Source organism: Lytechinus pictus, chromosome 1 (assembly GCF_037042905.1).
Source record: "Lytechinus pictus isolate F3 Inbred chromosome 1, Lp3.0, whole genome shotgun sequence".
Classification (NCBI taxonomy): domain Eukaryota; kingdom Metazoa; phylum Echinodermata; class Echinoidea; order Temnopleuroida; family Toxopneustidae; genus Lytechinus; species Lytechinus pictus.
The window spans coordinates 22,911,033-22,938,830 of record NC_087245.1 but is presented as its reverse complement, the minus strand read 5'-3'; the positions used below and the strand labels follow the sequence as shown (position 1 = coordinate 22,938,830).

The following is a 27,798-nucleotide window of genomic DNA, read 5'->3' as shown; positions in this document are numbered from 1 at the left end:
TAATAATTTGGTCTATTTTGCAATTTGTCTAATATATACTTGGTCTAATTCTCATTTGGTCCAATGACCAATTGGTCTAATTGCATTTTCATGTAATGCCCAAATGAATATTTAGTCTATTACCAGTTTGTTACTGAGAACGAACAAGTGGTGACAGATCAAATGGACGGTAAACGAAGTGGGCATTAGACGAAAAGGACATAGTCAAAGTGGGTTTAGACCAAATGGCAATTCACCGAAAATTCCACGGGGGCTAGCCACAGGGGCCCGTCTCAAAGACGTCTTCGCGACAGTAAAAATATTGGATACGAAAAATATCTTATTCGTGACGGAAACAAGTATTGCAGACGTCTCTGAGACGGATTTCGGACTATTTTGAGACGGTTTTGAGATTCCCCAGACTAATGAAACGTCGTCGGGCCTCAGAAGACGTCTCTGCGACAAGTTTCAAAATCGTCTCAAAACCGTTTAAAAGTAGTCCAAAATCCGTCTCAAACGTGAGATACCACCATCAGTTTCACTCAAAGTGTTGTTAATTAACACACACGCACACCAAGATAAATATACACTGATTCTTACGAATTATACATGACCTATTTTGTTTGTTTTTGTTTTGTGTGTGTGTGTGTTCATGGAGACAAGTAAGTTTAGTAAAAAGGGGGACAATTTCTGGTGTCCCCTTCTCCACAAATTGTCGTCTAAATTAGGCGACAATTGTGCAGGGTTGACAATTCGTGATGCAACATTCCTCCTCTTTAAAGAGGTTTTATGTCATGGTTTTCCATCTTTCTGTCCAGTATTATCTCACAGCAAGTATTTATCTTCTGCCTGTCATCTCTTCAATATTTCCAAACCAGCTTTTCCTTTTACGTCCCCTCCCTCTTCTGCCTTCAATTTTTCCCTCCATGCCTTTCTTTGACAAAGATTTGTGTCTTCTGGTATGGCCATAGTATGAGAGTTTGTGTTCCTTTATACATCAATAGTTCTTTCCGTGTGAGGTCCATTAGTTTCAGGACATCATCATTTGAATTCCTTTCTTTCCATGATATCCGGCACATTTTGAGATAGGACCACATTTCAAAGGCCTCTATTTTCTTTTCCATACATGAGTTTAATGTCCTTGTCTCACTGCTGTACATGAAGATGGACCACGCATTAGCATTTGTTGATGCGTAATCGTGTGTTACAGCTTATATTCCGGTTGGTGAGAAGCTTGCTGAGTTTCGATAAAGAGTTCTTTGCAAGGCAGATCCTTCTTCTAATTTTTTGTTCACATTTGCCATCCTCTGTAATTTGCTGACCCAAGTATATAAAACTGTTGACTTGTTCTACCATCTTCCCCTCTGTCATAATATCTGCTTTCGGTATTTCAGTTTTTCTTGATATATTGTTGTCTTCTTGATGTTTATTTTCAGGTCGAACTGTTCACTGTTATCTTTGATATTCCTTAGAAGTGACTGTAGATCTACTTTGCATTCAGCCAAAAGGACTGTGCCATCTGCATAGCGAAGGTTATTTACTCTAATTCCGCCTATTCTTAAACCTGGCATATTATCCGAATCTCTAAAGATGAAATCTGTGTAGGCGTTGAAAAGGGGATGGAGATAATACACAGCCATGTCTAACACCTCTCTGTGTATTTACTGGTTCGTATAGTCCTCATTCAAAACGTATCCTTGTTTTTGTTTCTGATACAAGTTCGCTGTGACTGCTATATCGTTCCCATCAATTCCTATATTCATATGTGTCTCACTTAATTTCTTTTTGTTGTTGATGTAAATATTTAAAATCTATTTTGAATTCTACATCTAATAAAACATTTTGAAGAACGATTATGTGTGTGCGGGATGGTTTTGTGTGGTGGTGTAGATGTGACTGTGTGTTTTGGGGAAGAGTGGCAGAGTGTCTGGGGTTTGGTATGTGTTAAAGTGGGGTCGTTGTGCTATACGTGTTCCTGATCGTTATGTTTAAATTAGAAAAGTAATGTTTAAGGGATTATATGTAGAAGAAATGAGCAAATAAATTAAACACTCCCATACAAAAATTTGAAATAAGTTTAACTTTCTGTAATTCCAGAAAATAATATACATAAGCTTTAAAAGGGGTTTTTAATGTTTAAGTAAAATTCGTATTTTCCTCTTCATATTTTACATCTTTGATAAATTCAATATGCATCATCGAAGAAGAAGCTTGACTTTTTTGAGATACTCTACTACTTGTCAAGATCGATTCGATTTTTCAATGATGAGACAAGATGTTTTTTAATGTCAAAGAGAAATCCTCCTGACAGAGTGAAAGGAACCCAAGATTCATGCAGGCGTACAAATTAGAATCATAATAAGCTCTGGAGAGAACTCATGTAAACAACCGGGAACTACGATTGATGATAAGATTGATTTTTTAGAGTTGGTTTCATTGATGATTACGTGCGATCACTCGTAAAGATTTGTTTTTTACAATCAGTCTCTCGGATTTGTACTATTGGGCCCCAGATAAATTGATATATGCTACAACAGAAGCATTAATGTTTATATTTTCTTTATAAAAAACCAATGCACTGTGAAAGAGAGTTTTTGCATCATCACTCTCGTTAGCTTGTATGCATGCAGTATACGCCTTGCAATACGGGAAATTTCGGCTTCTATAATATGGTTGCTAAGAGCGAATCATTCAATTTTCCATTATTTCTTTATCTACGCCCATCGCTAAAGAAAACTGTCCACTAATGTGCAGAGCTAACGTGAGCAGTTACTTTAATTCGAATTGACTGGAGTCGTGAAACTCATTAATATCACATCACAAAATGTTCTTCAGGGGATTTGAGGTATAAAAAAAGTGTGCATTTTCTAAAATTGAAATAGTTTGGTGTAACATTCAATCAGTGTCTTCAACGGTCTGTCGGGCATATCGCCATTCCATATGACTAGAAGCATGCTTAAGATGTCGTGAATTCTGTAATTCCGATAGGATTTGTACGGAGACAATCTGGTTCCTGTTGGCATTTGGATAATATATATTCCTTTGACATAAAATACATTTTCTATCACCAAGGCGAAACATAATACTTGTAAACTCTTTGCGTCCTTGCCCATATATTTACTGTCATTGTGTATGTACTCTGTTTGCTAAACAGAAAAGCCAGCTTGAAGAAAACAAGGAATTCTGGAAAGCTACTTCCACTAACTGGCTTCCATTAACCACGCAAATTGGAGAAAATTCAATTCAACGCGTAAATAAGAGGTGGGGGACATGGAAATGCAGAAAACGGGAAAGCGGATATTGCTATGGCTATGAATAAAAAATAATGGTAAGAATACTTACGAGGATTAAGTAAGTCCGCCATTAAAGAATTTATATATGATGAAATGTTTATTTTAAAGCGTCCTAAATCAAATTCTGATTTTATATCACATCATATATCTGTAGGTATACCTTCTTCTCTGACCTTAAGAAGGCCTATCTAATATGCTGATAGGAATCATGCAAAGGAATAATTATACCTATTTTATTTATTAACTGTTTGTTAATTATTTATTATTTATTCATTAATTATGATTAAATTAATTATACTTTTACATTTTATCTTTACAAAAATTGGCAGGCAAATTTTTACGCTTTAAGGTTTAAAGTGCAGATATCGTGCCATTTGAACTCGAAGAACTAGAAAAGAATTAAACCCAAGGAATGGAGAATACACCAAATAAAGTTAATGGACTCAATTGGAGTTATAAGGAGACGAATTATATGTATAGTTGGATACAGAAAATTGGATTGGAAATACTGAGAGGGTTAAGGAGGAGAGATCGTAGGAAAACGTGAATTTAATTAGGATCAAACTGACTGCTGATGTGCCATTCAACCGGAAAAAGGTGGGAGCCTCCTGGTACATCAATAAGCACAAAGAAGAAGGCGCCACGCATCCACCCAGCATCAATCGTTCCAGATCCTGCATCGAAACTCTGTCACAATCATTATAGCATTAGACTAATAAACATCACTCAAGCTCTGAGGGGCATTGTATACCCCTTACCATCGTACCATGGATATCAGATGTCCGTATACATAGATTTAATGCATTTCCAATGCCAAGTGAGCTGTCGGCATTGTCCGGATAAGGGTTAGCAGCGTGAACGTGTTGCAGAAGTTTCGAGCGGTACAGACATAAGAATCATTGCCTGACATTTCGAATAAAAATGAGACTATCAAGTTTAATGTTGTCTTAACCTGCTTCGAGATATTATTAATTAATCATTTTATTCTCCTACTTCAAATACAGAAGCGGTTTCATTCCAAATGTGTTAAAATACTGCACTGTTATTACATCAATTGATTTCGGGTCGCACATCGTTGGAGAGGTAAGAATTGTATGACTTTTGTTCAGTGTGTTTGTTCATTCCTATCTATGAAGAAGCGATTTATTCGTAACCTTCCTTTAATTAATATGTTTTTATTCAATGAAGATTTGCTTAAGAGGAGAACCGTATACCGAATCAACAGCTATACTCTACATTATGTTCCGATAGAGCATCAATATAGGGGGAAAAATGCGTGAATGATAGTTGTGTCCACTATACACTATCATACCCTTGTTACTCTTGATGATAAAGCTATAGTCCTCATTTCTGTGTAATATTAAGCTATATTTCTTTATGGTCAAATCAATACATGAGGCTTGGAATGTCTAATTAAATATTTTTTTCAGTGAAGCATTGTAACAAAACTTGCCCGTTATTTTGTGGTGTGTGTGCATTGCAATATGAAACATGGACAACAACCATTGTTTCTTTGTTCTATCCGTTCATTTGTGTATTGGATTAACATATTTTATTTTTAACCCGTGTATGATGGCGTCATCGATGGTTTATAAGCTAGTCTATAAAAAACACACCAAAATCAGACATTTTGACAAGAATCCTGTAAATGTATATTGCACCACAAAATAGATTCATTACAAATTCAAATAAAAAACGATATATTTTCCAACCTAAAACCCAACAAATTAAGTAGGTGTTACTATGCAAACATGATTAATATTATCCTTGATCATATTTTTGTTTTACTTTATTCCTTATTCGTATCTCAGTTAAAGAGATGAAACAGTGAAATCCAAATCAATTCTTTATTCTCTGATGTACTTTATCGAGACATAACTATTTGTTTCCATGATCGTGAGTGTCTCTCTATGTACACTGTTTTAAAACCAATTATATTATTTTTCTATAGTAGAATAACGAATTCAATCCAAGGCGAATTTGCATGTACTAAGAATAAATTTGTAAAAATTATCTCATAGAGATCTATTTTAGAAGAATATTATCTCCCTATTATGATTATCGTGGTCGGTAACCTTCTGCATAGGCCCTTATCAAAACCTGCTTTTATCATTATAGCTGACCTTCCTAATAATTTTCTGACGGTGGGTATAAATGAATACAGTGGTTGGAATTATTATGATCATTGTTTCAACCATGGAGATATTCTGTAATAGCTCTATGGTTTCAACTATACGTTGTCAATAAACGTACAATGACCTGTAGGCCTGCACGATTGATTGGAGGAACGAATATTGCGGGATTGCCATGATTGCTTCGGCTTATTGGATAGGATAGCTAATCTTTCCATCAAATCTCATCGCAAGCAAATTGTCATTTCTAATGGAAGGAAATTCAGTGTACTGGCCTGCACATTTATCAATTGACTAACAAACAAATGTCGTGTACTCATTGTTATTCGTGTGGTATTCAAATTCAAATATCGCAACTGAGGTCACGCATGAAAGTCCGGGGTTCGATTCCCGGCACGGAACTTATGCCCTATCGCAAGGCATTATATTATGTACATGCATCTGCATGGCTCCTTATGTTGTAGTATGAAATAAATGAATATTTATAGACAGAAACAACGTGTGTGTGTGTGTGTGTGTGTGTGTGTGCGCGCATCAAAAAATCCCAAAAAAATTGAATTAGAGCTTTATACCCATACGATTTTTTAGGGAAACTGGTACCATTTAACAAGAGCGTTTGTGCTTCACTCTATCCAATTACAGTAAATGGGGACCTGGCATTGAAATATTTCATTAAAATGACGGTGTGATGGGATGGCTACATGCAAAGCACTTAAGCACTCCATACGAGTATGTATAGTAACGCTTAGTTAATTTCATTAGGATTTGGTTATAATCATCATCAATTCTATTCTTAACATCAGTATCACCACCACCACCATCATCATCGTCACCATTATCATCGTCATTGCTACCGTCTTCATTATCATCATCAATATTATTATTATTGTCATTAATATCATTAATGCAAAATCATCGTCCACCTGGTTACGATATTCGATCTACGTAAGATGTGAAGACATTATTGTATAAGTTTTATTAATATTGAAGTCAGATTTTTTTTTGTGCCGAAAACTACTAGTATTTCATCATACAGATATTTTTTTAAGATAAAACTGTGGTCATTGATGGAAAGCAGAATGTTCCAAAGTGTGTCCATAATGTATTCACACTATGTTCACAATGTGGAACACAATGCGAAAATATTTTACAAAGCTAAATTTTAGTATATTAACATTATGAATCACCTCTATAGATAGCCCACTGTGCGAACACACTTTTGACCCACTGTGAACAAACTGTGAATACGCAGTTACACTCTGTGTTACTCATTGTGAACACACTGGGACACATATCCTCACATTGTGGACACATGGTGGACACTGAAAACACTGTGGATATAATGTCAACATGCAGTGGACGCTTTTGTGACTCTGTGACCTTTCCATCAGGGTCCTACACACTATTTCTTAATCTCTATGGGAAAAAAAATTCCAGTTTGATGAAAATAATCATCATTGTGGAGTTAAGGTCGGCATAACTCATGAATATTTAATGTAACACTTGGCGCTGCCATTAAAATGATTGCACACTTCCGTGCAGGAGTTACTTGGACACACTGTGAATACACTGTGAACATTCCGTGAACACGCTGTGGAACACTATAAACATTCTGTGAAAACACTATAAACACTGTGGACACTTTGTAGACACACTGAACATTTTGTGAACTCACTGTGAGCACACTGTGAACTTGCTGTGGACACTCTGTGAAACTCTGTGATCTTTCCATCAGAGTCCGTCTCACTATATCTTAATCTCTTTGGGAAATAATGACCCCTGATCCAACGATGAAACTATTTGTCTTTAAAAGTTGTATTGATATTACATTGCATTATTTAAAAGTCTAACTTGCTGACTCGAGAGATAAACCGAAAAGGAGATTGCAATAATACGTAATCTATTCGTCTTGGTACTTTAGATGGCTGATGTCATAGTCGCATTATGATAGAACATTTTATTGGTGAATGCTTGACAAGAAACAGGACATTTTTCCCCACTTTGAGAATGGGGAAACTAATGCAATTATCCTTTTTTTTCCAAAGTATAAAGAAGAATAAAAATAAAGTAAAAACACTCAGACTGAAAAAAAACATCTGTTTATCGAAGTGAGCTTTAACATGTTCACTGCAGAGTCGATTTGTATAAGAGTAAGTGCGTCTCACGAAATGCTAGAACGCCCAGAGTTAATACACGAATCCTTTTTCAAATGAAGTGACAATTGAACCTACCTTTTTTTCTCAATGCCATTGTGGCCATGTTTGCCATTTTTTTTCTTCATTTTCTGTTTGTCATTACTTGCATGACAAACATGTTACCTTGGATTTTTATTGGAAACATTATCAATAATTCCAGCTTGATGAAAATAGTCATCATTGTGGAGTTAAGGTCGGCATATATCATGAATATTTAATGTAGTCATGGCCCTGGGAAGCGGGGACGTTAGGGGTGCTGAAGCACTCCGAAGATTTTCCCAGGAGGTGCTACGTGTATAATTTTCCATAGGCAGCACCCCCTGGAATTCTGGTAGGTGTGTCAAAATATGACATTTTGTTTGCTTGTCCAATTTCCTGAGACCAAAACGAACTTTATGTTTTGACAAACTTTTTTTTACTTGTCAAATTTCCTGAGACCAAAAAGACCTTCATTTCGTAGTGAAGATCTTTTTTTTTGCTTGTCAAAATTATTTCAGCACCCCCAGCCAAAAAAAAACCCAGGGCCCTAAATGTACAGTACTCAGCACTTCCATTAGAATGATTGCACTCTTCAATAATGGAATCAAATCTAGTCAACCATGCAGCAATTACTTGTTGATATTGATATTGCCTGTCAGTTCGTGTTCTTTCATTATCTAATAGCAACCAAGGATACCGTGTTTTGCCGACTCGATACTTTCACAATGTTGATCATCAATTGATTGTAAGTCAGTTAGACATCTTCTGAAATAGACGTTCGAACTACATTATATACTACAAACCTTAAAGAAAGGGTTGTATTAACTTAATGCAGACTATACATTCCTGTAAAGTGAGGTATATATATTTTCTTGTTGATATGCTATTGCTCAATCATACCTCAGTTACCTCAGTTCAGGTAATATTGATAATCATCAAAGGGGTAGTCGCCTCCTACCTCATCTGTAGGGCATCCCTTATCGGAACACATAACACAGAAGAGCATTTTACTTCTTCTGTAAATGCTTGCAAAGGTTGGTACCACTACTGCTGAAAGTATTGAGTGTATAACAGAGTAGCGCATAATATAGACTTATTTCCCTGCCCAATGTACCGTGTCGAGGGGTTGAACCTCGGGTTTATAGTCAGGTGCCTTAGACAACTCGACTACGGTACCTCCATTACGACAGAGGAAGCGAGATACAGATAGAAAGAGAGGTTGAAGGGATTCGTTGTCAGATTAAAGTCTTGCATAAGCCTAGACATTGATAGCAGTGACGGAGAAATATGTAAGAAACCCGAAAAAAACAAAAAAAAACAAATCATGAAGAAGGATGCCGATATGTGGTATAGGAATAAATCAAATCACTGGAGAAGGATGCAAAATGATACGATGGAGACAATCGTTAGAAAATATGTATTTCACTTTTGTAATAAATGTCGTACACGTCAAATACAATTTTGACTTCATTTCTTGAGGGATATATGTAAAATGATAACAAATTTATGAAAAAGGACACAGATATTTTCTGCGCCGTACTGCTAATTGTATTACAGCTGTAAGGTATGTAGGTGTGTTATACCGTGAATGAAGAGCTGTGGATGGACAGCTCATGACATTCACATGACAAACTGCCTTGTTTGTACTATCTTAAGGTTAAATGATTGTCCAGTGAAAACACTCTTTGCAAGACCGGTCGTATAGATTCACACTATACGACTAGGATTGTTATAAAAGAAATCGTTTTATTAAACAAAAGATCGCTGAGCGTTTCCCTCAAAACTCGAAAATAATGAAAGTGCGGTTGCCCAAATAGTTCTCACTAATTAAGTCAACCCCTTTCCTAACTGATTTAACTGTCAGCATACGTCAAATTGTATTTACCTTTTTAATTGGACTTTGGGATGAAATATATTTGTATCTCTAATCAAGATAACATCTCTTTACATCAAAGATCGAAGAAAATAATTTCGAAAATGGTAAATTGAATCAATATCCAACATTCTACAAGAGTAGATCTTTATCTTTACACTTATTACTTTTTCTATTCTGACTACATGTTTACTGGGGAGCCATTGTTTCAAGTCAGCCAATATGCCTAAGTGGTCACGTTGGTGTTGCACATTTTCTTCTTCCCAAGTTTGGCTCTAATTGCACAACTGCTATTATCCAGCCCGGTTATTGTGTTATTGTATTGATGTTGGTATCTACATGTATATTAACTTAACTGTTCCTCTTTATATTCCTCTTGTGAAGAGGCGTCTATTTTTAGTTTAAAACGCTAGTTTACTCGCTTATGAAATATTCACGTTTTGCATTTTGCAACTAACAACCATTGGCCATTATCCCCAGGCGTTAGCACTAAAATGGCTCTGTGGCCTCTGGTAACGATATATAAGAAACGATGGAAACAGAAAGAAAAACGCCATTAAAATATGACAACTCAGAATTAATGTAGGTGATAGACATTGGTTGCCTATAGTCATACCCGTTCTCTTGCTTTCACGAATTCTTAAGTACATTGATTAAGATGTTAATTTGCGTTTCTGCACTTCAAACTTGACGATTTTAGGCACTGTAGGATCTTTTCGCATTCAAAATGATATTGCCCTTGCGTTTATCAGAGGAACAGTGTCCGACAGATAATTGCTAATGGACTCGTAATTATATTTGCCAAAGCATCTTTAATGAAAAGCAAATAAATCAAGTAGGACCTTATGTGTAAGCACAACTATTGCGAGAAGAGAATCTCGCGCAGACGACTCAAGATAAAGCGTATACAAGGTATTTAGCAGTTCGACAAATGGAAAACACACAAAATCGTCTGACGAATCAGAGTAGAAGGAGTTCAATTGAGCCTGTACATTATTTCATTCGCAGATGAATTAGTATAATCGAATTTAGGATCGATAAAGCAAGATGAACGATTAATTGATTCCATTTTATGAAAGTGCAGGTATCGTTTCCGAGGCAATTTGGATGTAGATATCCTCCCGAATCGGAGCTGAGGAAAGATAGCCTCTACACTCATGATTATGATATGGCATAGGATTTGACATCATTCCTTAAAACAGTAGATTATTTGATATAAAAAAAAATAAAAAATATAATCTTATAGAAAAGAGAGAAAGTTTATTTTTCATTTAAATCATATGACTAATTTCAGGCTAAGAGAAGGAGAACAAGATAGTAGGGCCTAAACAGTGCAGGGAACTTAACTTTCATCTTCGATAGTATAGAGTACAACGCACTTTTACCAGAAATAGCACAGAACAGTATACTCTCAATTTGCGCATACTTCAGGGCTCCGTAACACAAAGATAAGCAATGATCGTAGAACGTTTTTCTACGATTGATTCCATTGACTAAAATATACAATCAATCGCGAAGATCGAGCGTACGATTAATCACTAACCTTCGTGTTACGGGACCCTGATAAGCTGATGATGACAACTTTCGTTTAACCCTATAGGCCTACATACATTATGTGAAGCTTTCAGACTGAGTGAGATCAGCGAAAAGCACAACACTGCCTTGTACGTGATGGGCTAAATAAAAATGATCACGTGATTCATGTTACACCAATTGTCGGACAGTAACATTCCGATTATGAGCAAAATCATACACACACCCATACACACGCACAAACCTATGATTTAAGAATGTATCACTAAAAAGGTAGAAATGGTTTTAAAAATTGGTTGAAAACTAACAGGGGTATGTAGAGTTACACGGCTCACCTCACAGTATACTCTCCCTCCTTTTTTCCTCGATGGTCTCCTCTTCTACTTTGTTTTCTTTATTGAAAAATATCAGGGAGCAGACGCCCCAAGCCCCCCCCCCCCCCCCCCCCCCCCTGGGTGGTAAGTTAACTTTTAGTGTGATAATGAAGCAATTCTTTATTCAGTCGGCCTGCTGTGCTTTTTGTTCGTTGTTACAGTTTTGTGAATAGGTCTTAATTACGTACCTTGATGTGACCCGATGATAATTAACCTGTTGCTACGGGTATATCAACGCACTTGCAAGTCTGATGTTAATTTGGCGAAGTGCATTTCGTGTCTGTTGTCGATGTGATAGGCAGTGTGCTATTTATTAATCCATTGTTTATTTTGCGATTCATTACCCCGCGTTTGACAGGCAATAATGAATTGAGTTGACACAGGAAAGGAGAAGTGGATGAGAGAGAGAGAGGGGGAGAGAAAGAGAGAGAAAGAAAAGGGGAGGGATATAAAGAGAAAGGGGAAAGGGAGAGAGAGAGGGTGGAGAGGGAAAGGGGTGCACCAAATTCATCAATATATTAATTTCTGTTCATCTACTACCACTTTTTTCCAGTCGGATTCATGTCACCATGGATACGCATAATGCAAATAACATCCACGGTAAAGCAGCGACGGATGGGCATATCAATGGCGGACTACACCAATCACGCAATGGAGTTAGCAAAGCAGAGGTGAGCCAAAGCGCCAAAACTTCTCCATCGAAAGGAAAATGCAACATGGCAATCGGTGGCGCCAAATCAACAAATAACCACCAGAGGTGATTATTCCATTTCGTCATTACTGCGTGTATAAGTGGTTGTTACTTGTCCACTCAACGTTGGTTTGTTTTCGTGTAATCTTTACTGTTTGATTTATTTTAACGATCCTTTTTAGTTTATTTTCAGGCATTTGTAATGCATTTCAGATATCGATCTTAAAACCTTATTGCAGAATTCAGATTCCCACTGAAATCGATATTGCAGCTTTTAATACAACTTGGTGACGTTATAATTTTGCTGATAATACTTATTTGCAGTTTAATCTATGCCATGATGTATTTAAATTATAAAATGGTAAGCCATGTATGGTTTTCCTATAATGCTTGCTGAGCTCTTTTACTTTAGAAATAGCGGGGAAGAAATCTACTTTAGTTATCAGTTCCAGATAGTTTATGATACTTTCCGTATAACATTATCCGGGGATTTTTATTAAAAACATTGTCGGATGTTTTATCCGACATATTATTCTTAATCTGATAGATACATTAAAAATATGCTTCTCATCCAGTTAAAATCAAGGAAAGTTATCAGATCTGACGAGGATCTAATATCCTCAGATGCTGTTTTCAAGCCCATACCTGAGGCTTTCTTGATTTTGTCAGATGAGAAAAATGTGGATGTTAATGGTCTTCTGGCTACCCATATTCAAATCATACATTATTTTAGACTACTGTTTAAAGGGCAATTTCACCCCAACCATACGTTTATTTGAATAAAAAGAGAAAAATCCAAGCTTAACCTTGAAAATTTCATCAAAATCGGATGTAAAATGAGAGAGTTAGGACATTTGAAAGTTTCGCTTAATTTCACAAAACAGATATATGCACATCCTGGTCGGTATGGAAATAAGGAGACCGATGACGTCATCCACTCACTATTTCATTTGCATTTTATCATATTAAATATGAAATATTCTAATTTTCTCCTAATTGTAAAGTGGATCAAAGATTAATTCCTCCCTGAACATGTTGAATTAGCATTGTTTTATTACTAAATGTGGTTCAGTCAAGTTGGTCCTTATTGTCAAATCTGAAAAAAAAAAATGAAATATCAAACAATAAAATACAAAAGAAATCGCGAGTGTTGGACATCCTCGACTGTCTCATTTGCATGTCACTGAGGTGTGCATATAACTGTTATGTGAAAAATAAGCGAAACCCTAAAATGTCATAACGTTGCTAGCTTGATATTTCTCTATTTATTCAAATCATCATTTTTCTGGGGTGAACGTGACCTTTAATTGAAACTGGTGATCGAAATACAGTGCGTATCAAAAGAAAGTTTACACTTAAAGAAAATCCTGTAAAATTATCCTGAATATTTTTCCACATTTTAACATTGGTACTGATCCATTTAAGCAAATGACGATATAACTGTCGAAAAAAAATTCCGCTTGAGTGAGCACCACTTACTTTTGAAAAGTTAGTGAAAAAGGATTTGCGCATAACTTTGAAATAGATATGCGAATAAAAGTAGATCTTAATCATGAAGAACACATGGAATTTAGCTAGTACAATTGATTTGAAGATATCTTTTACATTTTTAAACTTGTTTCCTTGCCCAAAACACTTCGAAGAGTGCACTGCGCCCCACCCCACACACCGCGACCATCGTGACGATATTTGCTTTACACTGAGCTGTGATTTACATGAAATAGCTTAGGCTTGATTTTCATTTTGTTAATCATTGTCTAGCTTGGGAAAAGTGTGGAGAAACAAGTATAAAATGAAAAATGAAATGTAAACCAATTTAAATGATAAAAACTGAGTGAAAAATGCTGGAGATGTCTGATATACACGTTTGATTCAGTTATGTCCTCAGATCCAGCTGTCACAAAAAGGGTAATTGTTGTGCTTACTAAGTGTTGAAATTTCAATTTGGGTGGCAAAATTGTTACAAAATGCTTGAATGTATCCTTTTTATTTCAATTGACTAAAAGTGCAAGGGAAATGTATGAGAAATGTTTCGCAGGGTACGTTTGATTTCGCCCTTTCCCCTTGACACAGCGTGAAAACGAGCATTTCTGCGCAAACAGATTTCTGCGAGCTTTACAAAAATGGACATTGCTCACTCAAGTGTAACATTCTGTCAAAATTTTTACTTTCATTGGATAGATGAGACCCAAACCCAAGATTACATGTGAAAAAATTACCCACATCTTGTATATTTTTTTATTCCAAGGGCTTTTTCAAAGTGTAAACTTTTATTTGATACGCACTGTATAAGAGCCTGGCAACTCATTTTGGGGGAAATCAGTACACTGTTAGAAAAAAAAGATTTTACAGAAAGAAATAACCAAATCATACTGTAAATTGTCATAACAGGAAATATTTTCTACAATTTACAGAACAGGTCTCTTTTAAGAAGGGGGAAAACATTTTTATTACAATAAATTTGTAAGGTTACATACACCAAATACCAATTGTCTGTAATTTTACACAAATGCACGTAAGATTGATTAAAGTAAAAATGTTCTAACAGTGTACCACTCTTAAGACTGCATTCACTTATTTCATAAACCTCTTGCAACAACCTTTGATTACATGATTATAGATACAGAGGTCAACTGTGCGGTATATTTGAAAATGATTATAGCCGAAGAACTTTCATAGAAAGGATCCGATATTACTTCAGTCTTGAGATGCTGCTTTCGACGACCCCTATAATATATACCTGAGGCTTTGTTGATTTTAGGGACGAGGTCACAAAGAATGGAAATCTCATAACATGCTTTCCATAAAAATCTATCTGGCTTCGAAAATGAAAATGATACAATTTAGAGCTCGAGAGGTGTGAGGTGAGAGATTACTCTCTTGTAAAATCTTTATCAATGTCAAGTCAAATTTACCTGGGTATTACAAAGAAGACTACTCACCATTCTAAGAGGAAAAATGTATGATTTAATAAATACTGAGCATGCTACATGTATACGGGGCAACAATATGCATGCCCACTATTCAGAATTTCAATATGCGAATATTATTTTAATTGATATGACAATGGAAACTGCACTTGATATCTATTGATTATTTTATACCTTTGTAAACGGGTGTACATAGACGGCGCTCTAAAAGGGGGAAAATAAAGACGAAAAAATGAAAAAAGAGAGAAAAGATGAAGGAAGATAAGAGGAAGGAGACTGAATGTAATAAGGGATGGGAATAGTTGAAAAATATACAAACTTTCAGGTTATTATATAAAAATTTCGCTCGTGCTTCTCACTCGCATCGCCTGGTAAATGTGATATTAATCTGCTCAGTAGGAAAAAATATGGGCCTTAAAGTATTTGGTTTTCAAATTAACACGCGTAAATTATTTTGCTACCGATTCGAAGTTATTATAATTATTTTAGCGAGATAGGCATCCTGTTCATATTTACAAAAAGGTGCCGACGCCGACCTAGGATATGTATATATATATATATATATATATATATGATTAGTCGAATTCCCACAAATATTCCTTGAACCCCCCCCCCCTTTCAGGTCGCGCTTCGCGTTCGTATGAACTTTTAAGTCAGATCCGCATATGTTCATGATTACAAAAAAGGCTAAGAATATCTCGTTTTTAGGTCTAAATAGCCAACATTCACCTTCGCATTATTTATTTAGAAAGATCCAAATCCTCTTTGCAAACTTCCTGCATTTTAATTTCAGACCGTGCTTAAAAGATTCTCTTTTCGGTCAGAATATTGAAGAAAATACTATATTGTGGTTTCAATGACATCAAAGTCGGCCATGTTTTGCTAAATTTGGGTAAAATAGACAATAGAATACAGGCACACAACATCAGCTTCCATATTTTGTAATTCACTTGATTTCAGCGTAATCAAAATTAATCTATTTCAAACTTTTCCCAATATTAAATTTTATTGATATTACCATGTATCTGTTATATTATACAGTCTCATCGAAATCAAATGTAGACCGATAAAAACTGTCACGTTATTTAGTACATAACATCACATTGGTCGTTTTGGAGTCGGTTTAGTTGGTGTGACTGTATCGCAATTTGTTTGCATTATTTCAGATAGCCGACAACATTTGGATGTATCCAAGGCATTCATGGTCAATGCATTACAATTCGCTAGAAATTATAATTTTCATCGGCGACAAATGATTGAATTGTGGTTTTGCCGGATACGAGGGAAGCATGGTGATTAATTGCAATTCCTTCGCGTGAATTATTGCTTTAATGTTTCCTTATGCAATAATATTATTACTAGGTACCTAGTAACTGACCAGCAAAATGGCAAGAATGGACTCGCTCCTAACAGTGAAGTCAAATCGCAAACGGAAGGAAAGAAGACTCAACTTAAACCAAAACCGCAGGCATCACCGACGAAGAAAACTTCAACAAGAGTGGATCAGAAAACAGCGCCAGACAAAAAGAGGTTTAAAGGATTAAATATTTATATGCCTAAATGTTTAATGTAGATTTCGTATAGTGAAATACAAGACAAGTTGTCTGCTGCTACGTAACCAATGACGTATTTAGACACACACGAGAAGAAGTGGATTATAATTGCTTTGTTAATTGAACATTGAATAAAGACAAGGTGGAGCTCGGGCATACTTGTAAATATAAATTTTCTTATAAAGGCCTGGTCCCACTGGCCGACGGACACAAAACGTAGTCATAACGGATATAGCGGACAAGCAAAATTTCGGGGTGGCTGCATCCGTTTTCATCCGCTCCAGACAACGGACAAAATGGGCGAACAATGAAATCACAGTGGACGGATGTATAGCGTATGAAACACGTATGTAAAGAGTAAACAACGGATATAACGTTTTCCAACGGATGGCAAGATTCTTGTCCGTTTTACATCCATCCTCTCTGCATCCGTAAGTGCAATGGGGCCAAGCCTTTATCGATACATCTATCTGATGGCGTGTTTTTTTTTTTTACTGTCAAGTTATTCAATACGAATTGTTATCCATTTTAAGTTTACTATATTATAGATACACTAGAAATTGAAAATGGACAAAGAACGTGTTCATGTGGGTAACTTCAGGGGGGATTTTATTTAAAGATTTGTGTATAATATGGTCCCATCTCCCTCTCCCGAGCAAGTCCTCTCCCATTCTTTTCAGGAATATTGTCTTTTTTATCACCGCGCTTATTTTCATGATAAAAAAAATACATCTAGGTTTTAAACAAAATCCACTTGACCGTGTTCAAGTTATTCACTTAGTCAGTATTCATTTCTTATCCTCAGCCCCAAGAAGAAGAAAAAGAAACGTAAATTTCGGATAGGACTTGGCGTCCGTCAGCGAGTGGACTACGGAAAGCTAGATAAATTCAATTCTCGTATAGGATTGACCACAGGCATCTTGCAGTTGGTACTGTCTTTAGAAGCTGTTACACTCGGTGCCCTACAATTCCATTTTCGCGAGGAGTATGCTGATCTCGGGAATGTACTATTTGTTTGGCCGTCGATAGGGGTGAGTTTATCCGCTTTTTGTTTTGTTTTACTTTGTTTTATTTTGCTTTGGTTTGACTCCATCTAGCAGCGTTGAGAAAAGAGCAAGAATCAACGTTGGGTAGGATCATTTATTGTTTATGACAAATGTACTAAACTATTTTTACTTAATTTTGAGTGATACTTATACAGTTTGGCATAGTGTATGCGGATTTCTACCGTTAGACCAGGTTTATTTCATTCCCAATCCATTCCTTAAAAATTTGTGGGCTTTATCAGGCAAATTAAATTTCATATTCATCATTCTATGACCTGTATAAATTATTATGATCATCTTGGGTTGTAATTGTATCAGTGTATCGAGTGTATTTTTTTTAGAGCCACAATTATATTCAAAGGGACTCCTGTTCAAATAAGATTGTACATCTTATTTGAGAATGTAAGCATAGTCTAAAATGTCAATATCATCTCTTTTCCATGCAGTTGTGCATCCTAAGCGGGATATTTGGGACATGGTCACATCGTAAAGGAACTTATGTGGTAAGTTAAACTTATATTTCCCGGATAAAAACAGGGGATAAGGGGTGACTAGCAATCTCCCCGTCCGAAACTCGTCCATTTGCTCCATCCATTCAAATTGTATTATTTGCAGGGGCGAATTCAGGTTTTACCAGAGGGTGCACCTTTTTAACCCCCCCCCCCCCCCAAAAAAAATAATAATAATGCCGCTCACGGAGAACATTATTTTTCCATATTACAAAACTTTTTGACAAGTGGAAAAGGGAGGGTTTGTGGGGCCGACGCCCGCAAGCTGCCTCACCCCCCCCCCCGGGCCCTCGGAACTTGACTTTGGGTGATGATGTAAATTTGAAAAGCAAAAAAAAGGGTTTCGCTACAAAATGGAGGTCAAATTGGTCCCGAGAAATTTGAAAAGAGAGAAAAAAACGGTTTCACCACAAAAATATGGTCATTTTGGTTACATTTTTACACATCTTCCAGAAAACCAGGGGGTGCTGCCTATGGAGAATAATACACAAAGCACCCACGCTTCCCAGGGGCATGCCCCCTCCCCCTCCTCTCCAAGCCTGACTTTTAGGAATGCTGAACACACTGTCCAAGAGGGACAATCCATGACTACTTATTCATAACAAAGAAAGATGTATGCAGAAATAGCATCCCCATATTTTGCCAGCCTCCGATAAGTAAATATACGCTTGAGGTTTAGATCCAGCAGCCCGTATCATAATTTCAACCATACTCTATCCCGTTTGACATACTAATCAATACACCTTTCATACAAGGAAGTCGGATGTGGTGACCTTACCAAGTAACTGGACGTGAAATAGAGATCTCAATTTTGCACTCTTGTGTAAAATACGATAATGGATTTAATTTTCAACGCGATTGCGTCAGTCCAGCTCCAATGTTCGATGGGATTGAGAAACTAAATATAAAGGCCTGTATACTTTTAAGTTATTTATCGTAAAAAAAATAATAATGAACAAATTATTAAATGTAACCAAATGTCACGAGCGCTGTCTTATGTTTCTCCCGAGGAAAGAGAGTTCAGGTATTAACTTTTTCCAATCTATTTCAGATATTGTGATTCTTGATTTATAATAATAAAGATTTTTAAAAATATATATACATGTATAAATGTAATATAATATCTGGGCGACCAAACGCGGGAAACAGGCTAATAACTTTGGCTAATTCGATGTGAAATTTTAAAGATTTTTTGAATATTTCAAATATAGACTAAAAAGATAAATGAGTGATGACTAGATTGACTACTGATAAATCTTAATGCTTACTGTTATGTTCCTTAAAATTTTAGAGGCACATTTATTTGGCCAAAAAAACATTCGCCAGATGGAGCGAAAGAAAAATTCTGCGCAAACGCGTAACGATATTTTGACAAATTGACGCGTCAGAGTAATTGCGTTCGAAAGCTGCATGTCTCATACTGATATGACGCGACCTTTAATCTAAAGCCAACTGTCTGATACTCATTACTCGTTACATTTTACTATTTCAGGTCTATATCTACATGCTGGTATCAATCTTCGCTTGTATTACATCCTGTATGATGTTTGGTCTGGAGATCAATGCATCCAAAGAACTTCGAAATAAATGTTCTCTGTCCAATGAAATGTCGACATCCAATGACTCCACTGCGGCGAACACGGTGGATTGCAATGATAATTATGTGAGTAGCAGTTATAGATAATTGTTTGTTTTAATAATATCATTTAAAATGATCTGTTGCTTGGTGCATAATGAAACCATTTGTCCGAATACTTGCTTCTTAACTATTATTCTAATTGATTAACGTGTCTGTGAGTGTGTGACATCATCGATTCCTTCATACCACACTGTTAGAAAATTTATCCTTAAAATACAAGAAGTTCCTGCAGTAGAGTCTCGAGAACACCTACAGGAAATTGGTATTTGGTGTATGGAACCTTTTAAATTTCATTAAATAAAACATCCTTTTCCCCTTTTTAAACAGACCTGTTCTGTGAAATTGCAGAAAATTCATGTTTTATGAATTTACAGAATGATTCTGTTTTTGCTTTCTGCAAAATTTTCTTTTTTCTGTAAAATCAGGGTTTTTTAACAGTGCAGGCATGTTAAGCACATCACAGTTTTTTTAAAGTATACGCAAAATTTTACAGCTTGCTGTTGGGGTGTTCTTGACATGTAATTAAGTTTAAAGTTAAATTTCCTTACTCTATACTCTGGTGTGATTTAAACCATGTTCTAAATAAGTGCTTTAAGTAGAGCTAGCCAAATGTGGCTCAATTATGTCAAATATAGATGTTCAATCCATTTAATCATTAAGAAAACCATTTAACCATTAACAAGAACCTCTCGAAAACATTAAACTTTCCGACGTTCGACAAGGTTGATTGAATTCATTTAGAATACCAGTAAAGGTACAATACAATGTGAATATAAACACGCAGCAGGCCAATTAACAATGTGTAACTATTAAAATGCTGAATTCAGCACAAACTTAGACCATGAATTGCATTTTTACAAAATATTGGCCTATAAGCAATGCCATACTCTTTTTTTTTAATAATGAAACTGAGTAACTCGTTTCTCTGTTTGTCTTCCAGGGTTTGAATATGGCAATTGCAGTTATCCTAGCCGTCATCGCACTCATCCAGATTCTTATTTCATTTGTGGCTGCCGTGGGAAGTTCAAATGTCATGTGCAGTAAAGAAAATCATGAAATAGTAAGTTTTTCATCCTCATGCTTATTCAATATCTTCCCTTTTTGGGGGGTTAGATTTCTTAAATATGGTTCTGATATCTATATTTGCTTCCATAAATTAATTTGATACGGTGTTATTTAATTTGATACGTTTTGAATTCATGATGATGAATTCAACTTTACTACGTTCAAACTTGTTTGATGAGAGTAGATAATAAAATATAATTTTGAAAAATAAAGAATCAATATTTGTGTCTTGATCATCATGCTATTTTGTTGATTGATCTTCCCCGTTGCCAAGGTAACTTAAAGCTGTTGAAATGCTTCAGTAAATTGATCACCAACGGTCAGAAAAAATGTAAGCCATTCACGGCAGTAACAGCCAAACTTTCCACACTTTCCTCTATAAAATTATCATAAAACTACTATTTGATTAAGGGATTCGTTTATTTTCCACTCACATTTTTTTTTATAAAACATTTATGTGCAAGTGACTGAGAGCAAGTGTATCAGTGAAAACCAGTGACGATAAAACGCTTCCCAGAGCACGTACTGTACATGGCCATCTTTTGTGGTATATTCAATTTGAATGAGACGCATATATTTGGATTAGAGGTCTACAAAACGAAAAATGAATTACAAAGAGTGGCTAACCTTGTTCAATTGGTAAAGAGAAAAATTTATGATGAAGGCTATATTCATTTGCGAGGAATGTTCTTGCTCAACAAAGAGGTATCTACCATGTTCGGTTTCTTTTGATCACGTTCACTAAATATATGGAAGCGAAAGAGGATGGAAGGTTATAATGAACATCGTTCTGCGCATGGTCAGATCACTTACGACGAGTGAAACATAATCAACATTCAACAGCATTCACGACTAGTACCTCCATTACAAAACAGACACTCTATTAACTTTTTCCATACGCTGTTGTTTTTTTTCAGAAATCAATTTTTTTTACTAATTTCCATTCAAATTTCGTAAAATTTTGTATAGAATAATTGTTTAAACTAAAAATAATGAAGTGATGAAAACAACAATCATCGACCAATTAAGAAAATATGGAATCAATTTCTAGTATCATAAGTGTAAAACAGATTTTAAAAAAAAGATGGTTACTTGTTCACGTAAAAAAAATATTGGGTGAAATTTTAGCCAGAACGAGGGTAATTATGTGTCCAACCAATATGGGGCAGTATTTTACACAATGCGGGGAGCATATTGTCCAGTAAGGTTGAAAAATAAGCGGCAATTACTTTAGAATGGTCAAACAATTCATCACACTGGATAAATAAAAATGCCCAAATGTCCAATGTTGGTTGGACACATGATTACCCTAATGGAGCATTTTTACCCAATAATTTTTAGAGTGTTGTTGGAATAAGAATTCTTTACGAATTTCATTAATTTTGACCCTATATAATGACCACCCATGAGTCATCAGCCTCAAGTTTATGGTCCCACAGTGAACCTGATTAAAGGGGTGGTCCAGGCTGGATATATTTATATCCCAATAAATAGAGTAAAATTCACAGAGCAAAATGCTGAAAATTTGATCAAAATCGGTTAACAAATAACGAAGTTATTGAGTTTTGAATATTTGCATTATTCCGGTGAAACAGTTCTTGGCATGTCTTCGTGAATATTTATTAGGTGGGCTGATGATGTCATATCCCCACTTGTTCTTTTGTTTTTTAATTGTATGAAATTAGGTTGATTCAAAAAAAATTTACCAAGAACTAAAACAGTTGGATTGACAACTGATTAAGTGCATTAGTTATTTATTGCCACAACTTATTTCATCATAATGGAGACACATCATTTACACATGTATGAAAAATGAAACAATTATGACTTCATGTAATAACATTAGAAAAAGGAAAGTGGGGATATGACATCAGCCCACCTAATGAATATTCATGACGATGTGCATATATATATAACTGTTTTCACAAAATATTGATAAACTCTAAAATTCAACAACTTCGTTATTTGTCATCCGATTTTGATGAGATTTTCAGCATTTTGCTCTGTAAATTTTACTCTATTTATTTAGATATGAATATTTTCAGCCCGGACCATCCCTTTAATATTGTCTGATTTATGTAATTCATGCATAGACGAGTCGAGTGAATGGTTGTAACCGGTTGTGGGTTGTTTTTACTATTATTCTTTTTCTTTTAAATATAGCTGGTGGAAGAATGTTTATCAGATGATGACGATGGCGAACCTCCTCCACCTAATGCTGGACTTCCGCAGATCAGAAGGTAAAAAAAACAACAACAAAAATCAATGAGAATTAAGGAAGTGTTTGAAAGGGGGTACATACCTCTTCTAAAGGTTCGGGAAACTCCCTTATAAAGCAGGCTGACCACGAAATTGAGGAATATACTAAATTCCCAACTGATGGAGATAATTACTAGTATAATGTCGGTTATTCGAAATCGAATTTAACTCTATGTTCATAAAGTCAGTGCAGTCTTTTTTTTTAGATGCTACTGATTGTAACATATGCGAATTCGAAAAACAATGCCATGGCCAATACCACAATGTAGAATATTACGTAGAGTAAAAACGAGCCCTAAAAACATTCATATTCGGTAAATAACAATAAGGTATTTTTATAAATTTGTCAGGACTGTTCCAATAAACTCGAGTCCAATAAACTCTTGGAGTCAGTCCATCAGTTTTTATTGAATTTTTAGTCAACTGAATGCTTGTTTGCTTTTATCTTTCTATGACAGAGCCGCTAGGAGAAAATGATATTCATCACCATTCGTGAGTGAGGACAATAAATGTATTCCATCACTACCAGTGCTTTCAAGGTATCTTATCGTTGAAATCGTCAGGCTTTCCGGCATGGAATTGCAGTGGGCTTTTTCTTTCACGAAACTTGCGTTTGTAATCACTGAATTAATCAAGGAACGAACAAACAGTTAATAATAGAAATTGAAAGAAAGTGGTTATCTAATAATACTTCTCAGCTTCGTGTGACGACAAAGTCAATATCCTGTCGGTGTAACTTATCAACTTTTAGAATCGATAGAATACTGAATTCTAATTAGGGGCTGATCCAGGTCTTCCCAAAAAGGGGGCAAAAACATTGTAGCAACATCTAAAGAAAGTCCTCAAAAAGGAAGGAGACTCTTGCCCCTTGTGCACCCCTGGATGTGCGCCTGATTTTTTTATCGTAATTCCGATATAAAAACTTAATTGATTATACTCATAGCTTCGGATGGAATTAAGTTTTGAACATCCTTCGCATCGCATGCACTAAGAACTGTTAATACAAGCACATCAATGATGTATGCAATTACCAGTTTAAGACCATCCCCATCACAATAATCACCTTCTGTTTTTTTTTGTATTACTAACCACGAACATGTATATGATTAGTAACGAGAGAAAGACTTTAATGATCATATAGCCCTACGCTCTATCCTTCACCCCCATCCATGCATGAGGATCCGAAATCTTTGATACTCGAACATCGATTTGATTTTTTTTTTTTTGCCGATTTGAATATTGATTTAACCATGGAGTTTCAAACCTTTAAATACATAGCAACATCTACGGAGAAGTGAACAATTGTCCACGGGCGTACTCGCCACAAACTTTTTGCTTTTAGGGAATTGCGCCTTTCTTATATAGCCTAAACATGCGTTGTATATATTTGTAATGACGAATTGATTTTGTATGAATTTGTTTTCAAAAAATAATTGAAGAAGAATGTCTACATGGAAAAACTGACTAACATGGAAACATGGACTTGAATTGCAAAATAATTGTTACCCCAACCAACCATTCGCCTTTCCCCCATCTCTTGAATATTAAAGCAATACGCCATAGCCATTCGAAACGGCACCTGGGTGGTGTTTCATGAAAGTTGTCAGCACTGACTAAATTGTCAGTGCTGACAGCTTTTGTGAAATCCTTGGTTTTGATTGGCTGAGAGGCACTAGCCTCTGACTGTTACTATGGTAACTGTCGGAGAAAGACAATTTGTCAGTGCTGACAATTTTCATGAAACGGTCCCCCGTATTCTGAATCCATACCGAGGATGGAACATTTTTTTTTTTAATGTAAATGTGTCAATCAGAATAAGGGGGGGGGACGACCGCACACAGACATGAATTATCCGTGTATGTATCACAAAATAATTTCTTTAGTCGGTCATATTTTTTGATGTAGTATGTGGTAATAATCTGTATAAACTAACCGGCGTGCCTAATACAACATCAACTACAACTACGTTCCTCTGAAACTTCGCTTTTGCTTTCCCTTGATTTTGAAAGCGAATGTTTTAAGCTTTCTAGATATCTAATACTAAATTAAAGAAGCTATTTACCTTAACTAATGCAGATTAATATATATTTCAACGATTCTATACCATCGTTTGTAACTAAAATACAAACTGAGTCAGTGAGCATGTTTTAATGATTAACAAATATTTGAATACTTACACGTGTTTGTAAAATTTATATTTTACAGAATGCTTTTTCATGAAATGCTTCAATCCATATAGATTTTGATTTTGATAATAAATTATTATTTATTCATCCATCCATTTTGTCAAATAGAAACCCTTCATGCCCGTCATCACACCCGATCATATTGAATGGGCCTTACACTTTACCATGATTTCACCTTACTACGCCTGTATGGACTATGTTTGTAGACTTTACCAACAATTATTGTAGAACGAGACAGACACAGAGAGGCATATAGCGACGTAGAGAGCCAAAGATAGAGCGAATGTGACATTGTTCCTTATATTTGTTTACTTGATTGATTGATCGCCTGCTTGCTTGATTTGTTGTTTTTTTCTTTCTTTGTTTGTGTTATAATTACAGGTGTGTGTGTGTCTGTTAGCGTTTCTGAAACGATTTCTTATGAGGTGTTGGAAGGAAGCCGAATGGTAATTGATTGCAAATCAACGTCAAATTTGCAACTGATTCCGAACGACTGCAAGTAGCAATCAATCGCCAATTTGCGTTGTATAGAATCAGGCTTGAGACCCAGCATGCCCAGGGGACACTTCCATTGATATGTCATATGTGGATATCATGCATGTCCAAGAAAGGGCGTATGGTATCGAAGCGCTAGCCGACCTTTTTTGTTTGTAGTTGCTTTATTCTTTGATATTCTGGTCTGAAAAAAAAAAAACGAAATATTTAAAGAAACTATCTGGTATTTTGGTCTTCGATCCATTTCACGAGGAAGAGGTGTAAAGGTTCAAATGTAAAAACTGGTTTAAATCATATGAAAAACAGATATTTATACGCATGTTAGAATTGTTGCCTGTCAACACTTTCCTATTTTCATAAATAATCATAAGCTTAGTTAGTGTCAGGTTTCTAACCTAACAATGTGTTTTACTTGCGTAATCGTCTGCGTATGATTATCAAAGAATGGTTTTAACTAAAGATTGGAAATGAGGCAATATGTGGGCCTACATTATGTGTACAGGTATATGGGTGTGTGTGTGGATGAGTGGGTGTTAGGGTGAGTGTGAGGGTACGCACGCGCGTGTATTAATGAAAGTGGTCAACTTCATTTCATCTTTTGATGATAATAATTAACAGTTCTTTTAAAGGAAAAACAAGATAGGTAAAAATGAAAGTAAATTGGTTTGAGTGCGATTTAATTGATTGATAGGTCTTCGACTATAATTATATCCGAATATATCCTTCAAAAAGTTTCGAATCAATACTTGAGCAAAAAGCATGTCATTAATAATAATTAAAAAAAAGAGAGACTGAACCTTTTTACACAATCATAGTGATACCGTTAACAAAATCATGTCGATGTCAACTGTCCTTTTCTGACTCCAAAGATTACTAAGCCTTAGAATGGAGTCCTTACAAAGAAGAAAATTATCTTGCACTAAAGGCTACTGAAGTCCACCCAAAAAAAAAAAAAAATTTGGATAACAAGAGAAAAATCTAACAAGCATAACACTAAAAATTCATCAAACACGTGTTCCGAATAATAAAGACATGACACCTTAATGTTTCGCTAAATTTCACAAAATAGTCAGTGTACAATGAGGGGACTGATGACATCACCCACTCACTATTTCTTTTGTATTTTATTATATGAAATATTCTAATTTTCTCCCCCCATTGTCATGTGAAATAAAGTTTTATTCCTCCCTAAACATGTGGTACTACCATTGTTTTAATGTTATGGTTCAGTGAACTTGGTCCTTCTTGTCAAATTTGTAAAAATAGAAATATTGTATAATTCATACAACATAAATCAAAAGAAGTAATGACTGAGGGATACCACTGACTCTCTCATTTGCATGTCACTGAGGTTTGCATAAAACTGTTTTGTAAAAAATAAGCGAAAATTTAAAATGTAATAACGTTATGCTTGTTTGATTTTTCTCTATTGATTGAAAAAAAATGATTGAAATAAACAATTTTCTGGGGTAGACTTGACCTTTAATGATGAATAGTGAAAGCCTTCAATATCCCTTTCAGCATGTTCAGTAGCCTCCCAGTTCACTTTCAGATCCTGACGTGGATGAGGTATTTGATTTCAATAAAAACACGAGACGCTCTCCTGTTGTCTCCTTATATTTCAAGAAAAATTGTTTGATCTCCGATCTTATTTCCTCCTTTTCCGTAAGTTGACTTTCTTCAGACGTAAACACGTTCAAGGTGGGTAAGATCCTTGAGAGGATAAGTACACCTATGGCATTTGCTACACTCGGGACATCTGCAATTTCCATTGTAACCACCATATGGTGAAAGACAAACATCGCAAACACTGACAGAAAAATGATCAGAGCTGTAACTTTTGCAACCTCAACGTAAACGGGTTTGTATATTGTGATGTACCGCAGGAACAGTTCCCATTTTACAAAGGGTGTTTTATCCTCATCTTGTATTTGAGAGTTCGGTATTTTATCGACTGACAAGGCTATGTCGATGAACACACGCAGACGGGCTTTATATCTATCATAGAATCGTAGGAATATTTTCAGTATGAACGCAATGAATATGGTAGCTGCATAAAATGCTCCC

The 27,798-nt window shown here is 35.6% G+C and overlaps 1 protein-coding gene across 2 annotated transcripts; it reads left to right on the top strand.

Moving 5' to 3' along the window:
- The first annotated feature begins 3,758 nt into the window (after window positions 1-3,758).
- On the top strand, window positions 3,759-26,673 carry LOC129264621 (uncharacterized). Of its 2 annotated transcripts, XM_064098364.1 has the most exons (10): window positions 3,967-4,153; window positions 4,277-4,355; window positions 11,912-12,115; window positions 16,342-16,509; window positions 17,338-17,563; window positions 18,025-18,081; window positions 19,580-19,750; window positions 20,667-20,786; window positions 22,955-23,031; window positions 23,509-26,673. In XM_064098364.1, exons 3-10 carry the CDS (start codon window positions 11,928-11,930, stop codon window positions 23,525-23,527), a joined length of 1,026 nt encoding a protein of 341 aa, XP_063954434.1. In that variant the 5' UTR covers window positions 3,967-4,153; window positions 4,277-4,355; window positions 11,912-11,927; the 3' UTR covers window positions 23,528-26,673. The 2 variants fall into 2 exon arrangements, with proteins under 2 accessions (XP_063954429.1, XP_063954434.1); XM_064098359.1 differs by having other exon boundaries at window positions 3,759-4,355.
- The last annotated feature ends 1,125 nt before the right edge of the window (window positions 26,674-27,798 follow it).

Excerpts from the sequence above, each read along its gene's own strand:
- LOC129264621 (XM_064098359.1), top strand. The coding sequence starts at position 11,928 with ATGGATACGCATAATGCAAATAACATCCACGGTAAAGCAGCGACGGAT. Across the intron at positions 17,564-18,024 it reads TTGTTTGGCCGTCGATAGGG|TTGTGCATCCTAAGCGGGAT; the intron begins GTGAGTTTATCC and ends TTTTCCATGCAG. Across the intron at positions 20,787-22,954 it reads GTAAAGAAAATCATGAAATA|CTGGTGGAAGAATGTTTATC; the intron begins GTAAGTTTTTCA and ends TTTTAAATATAG.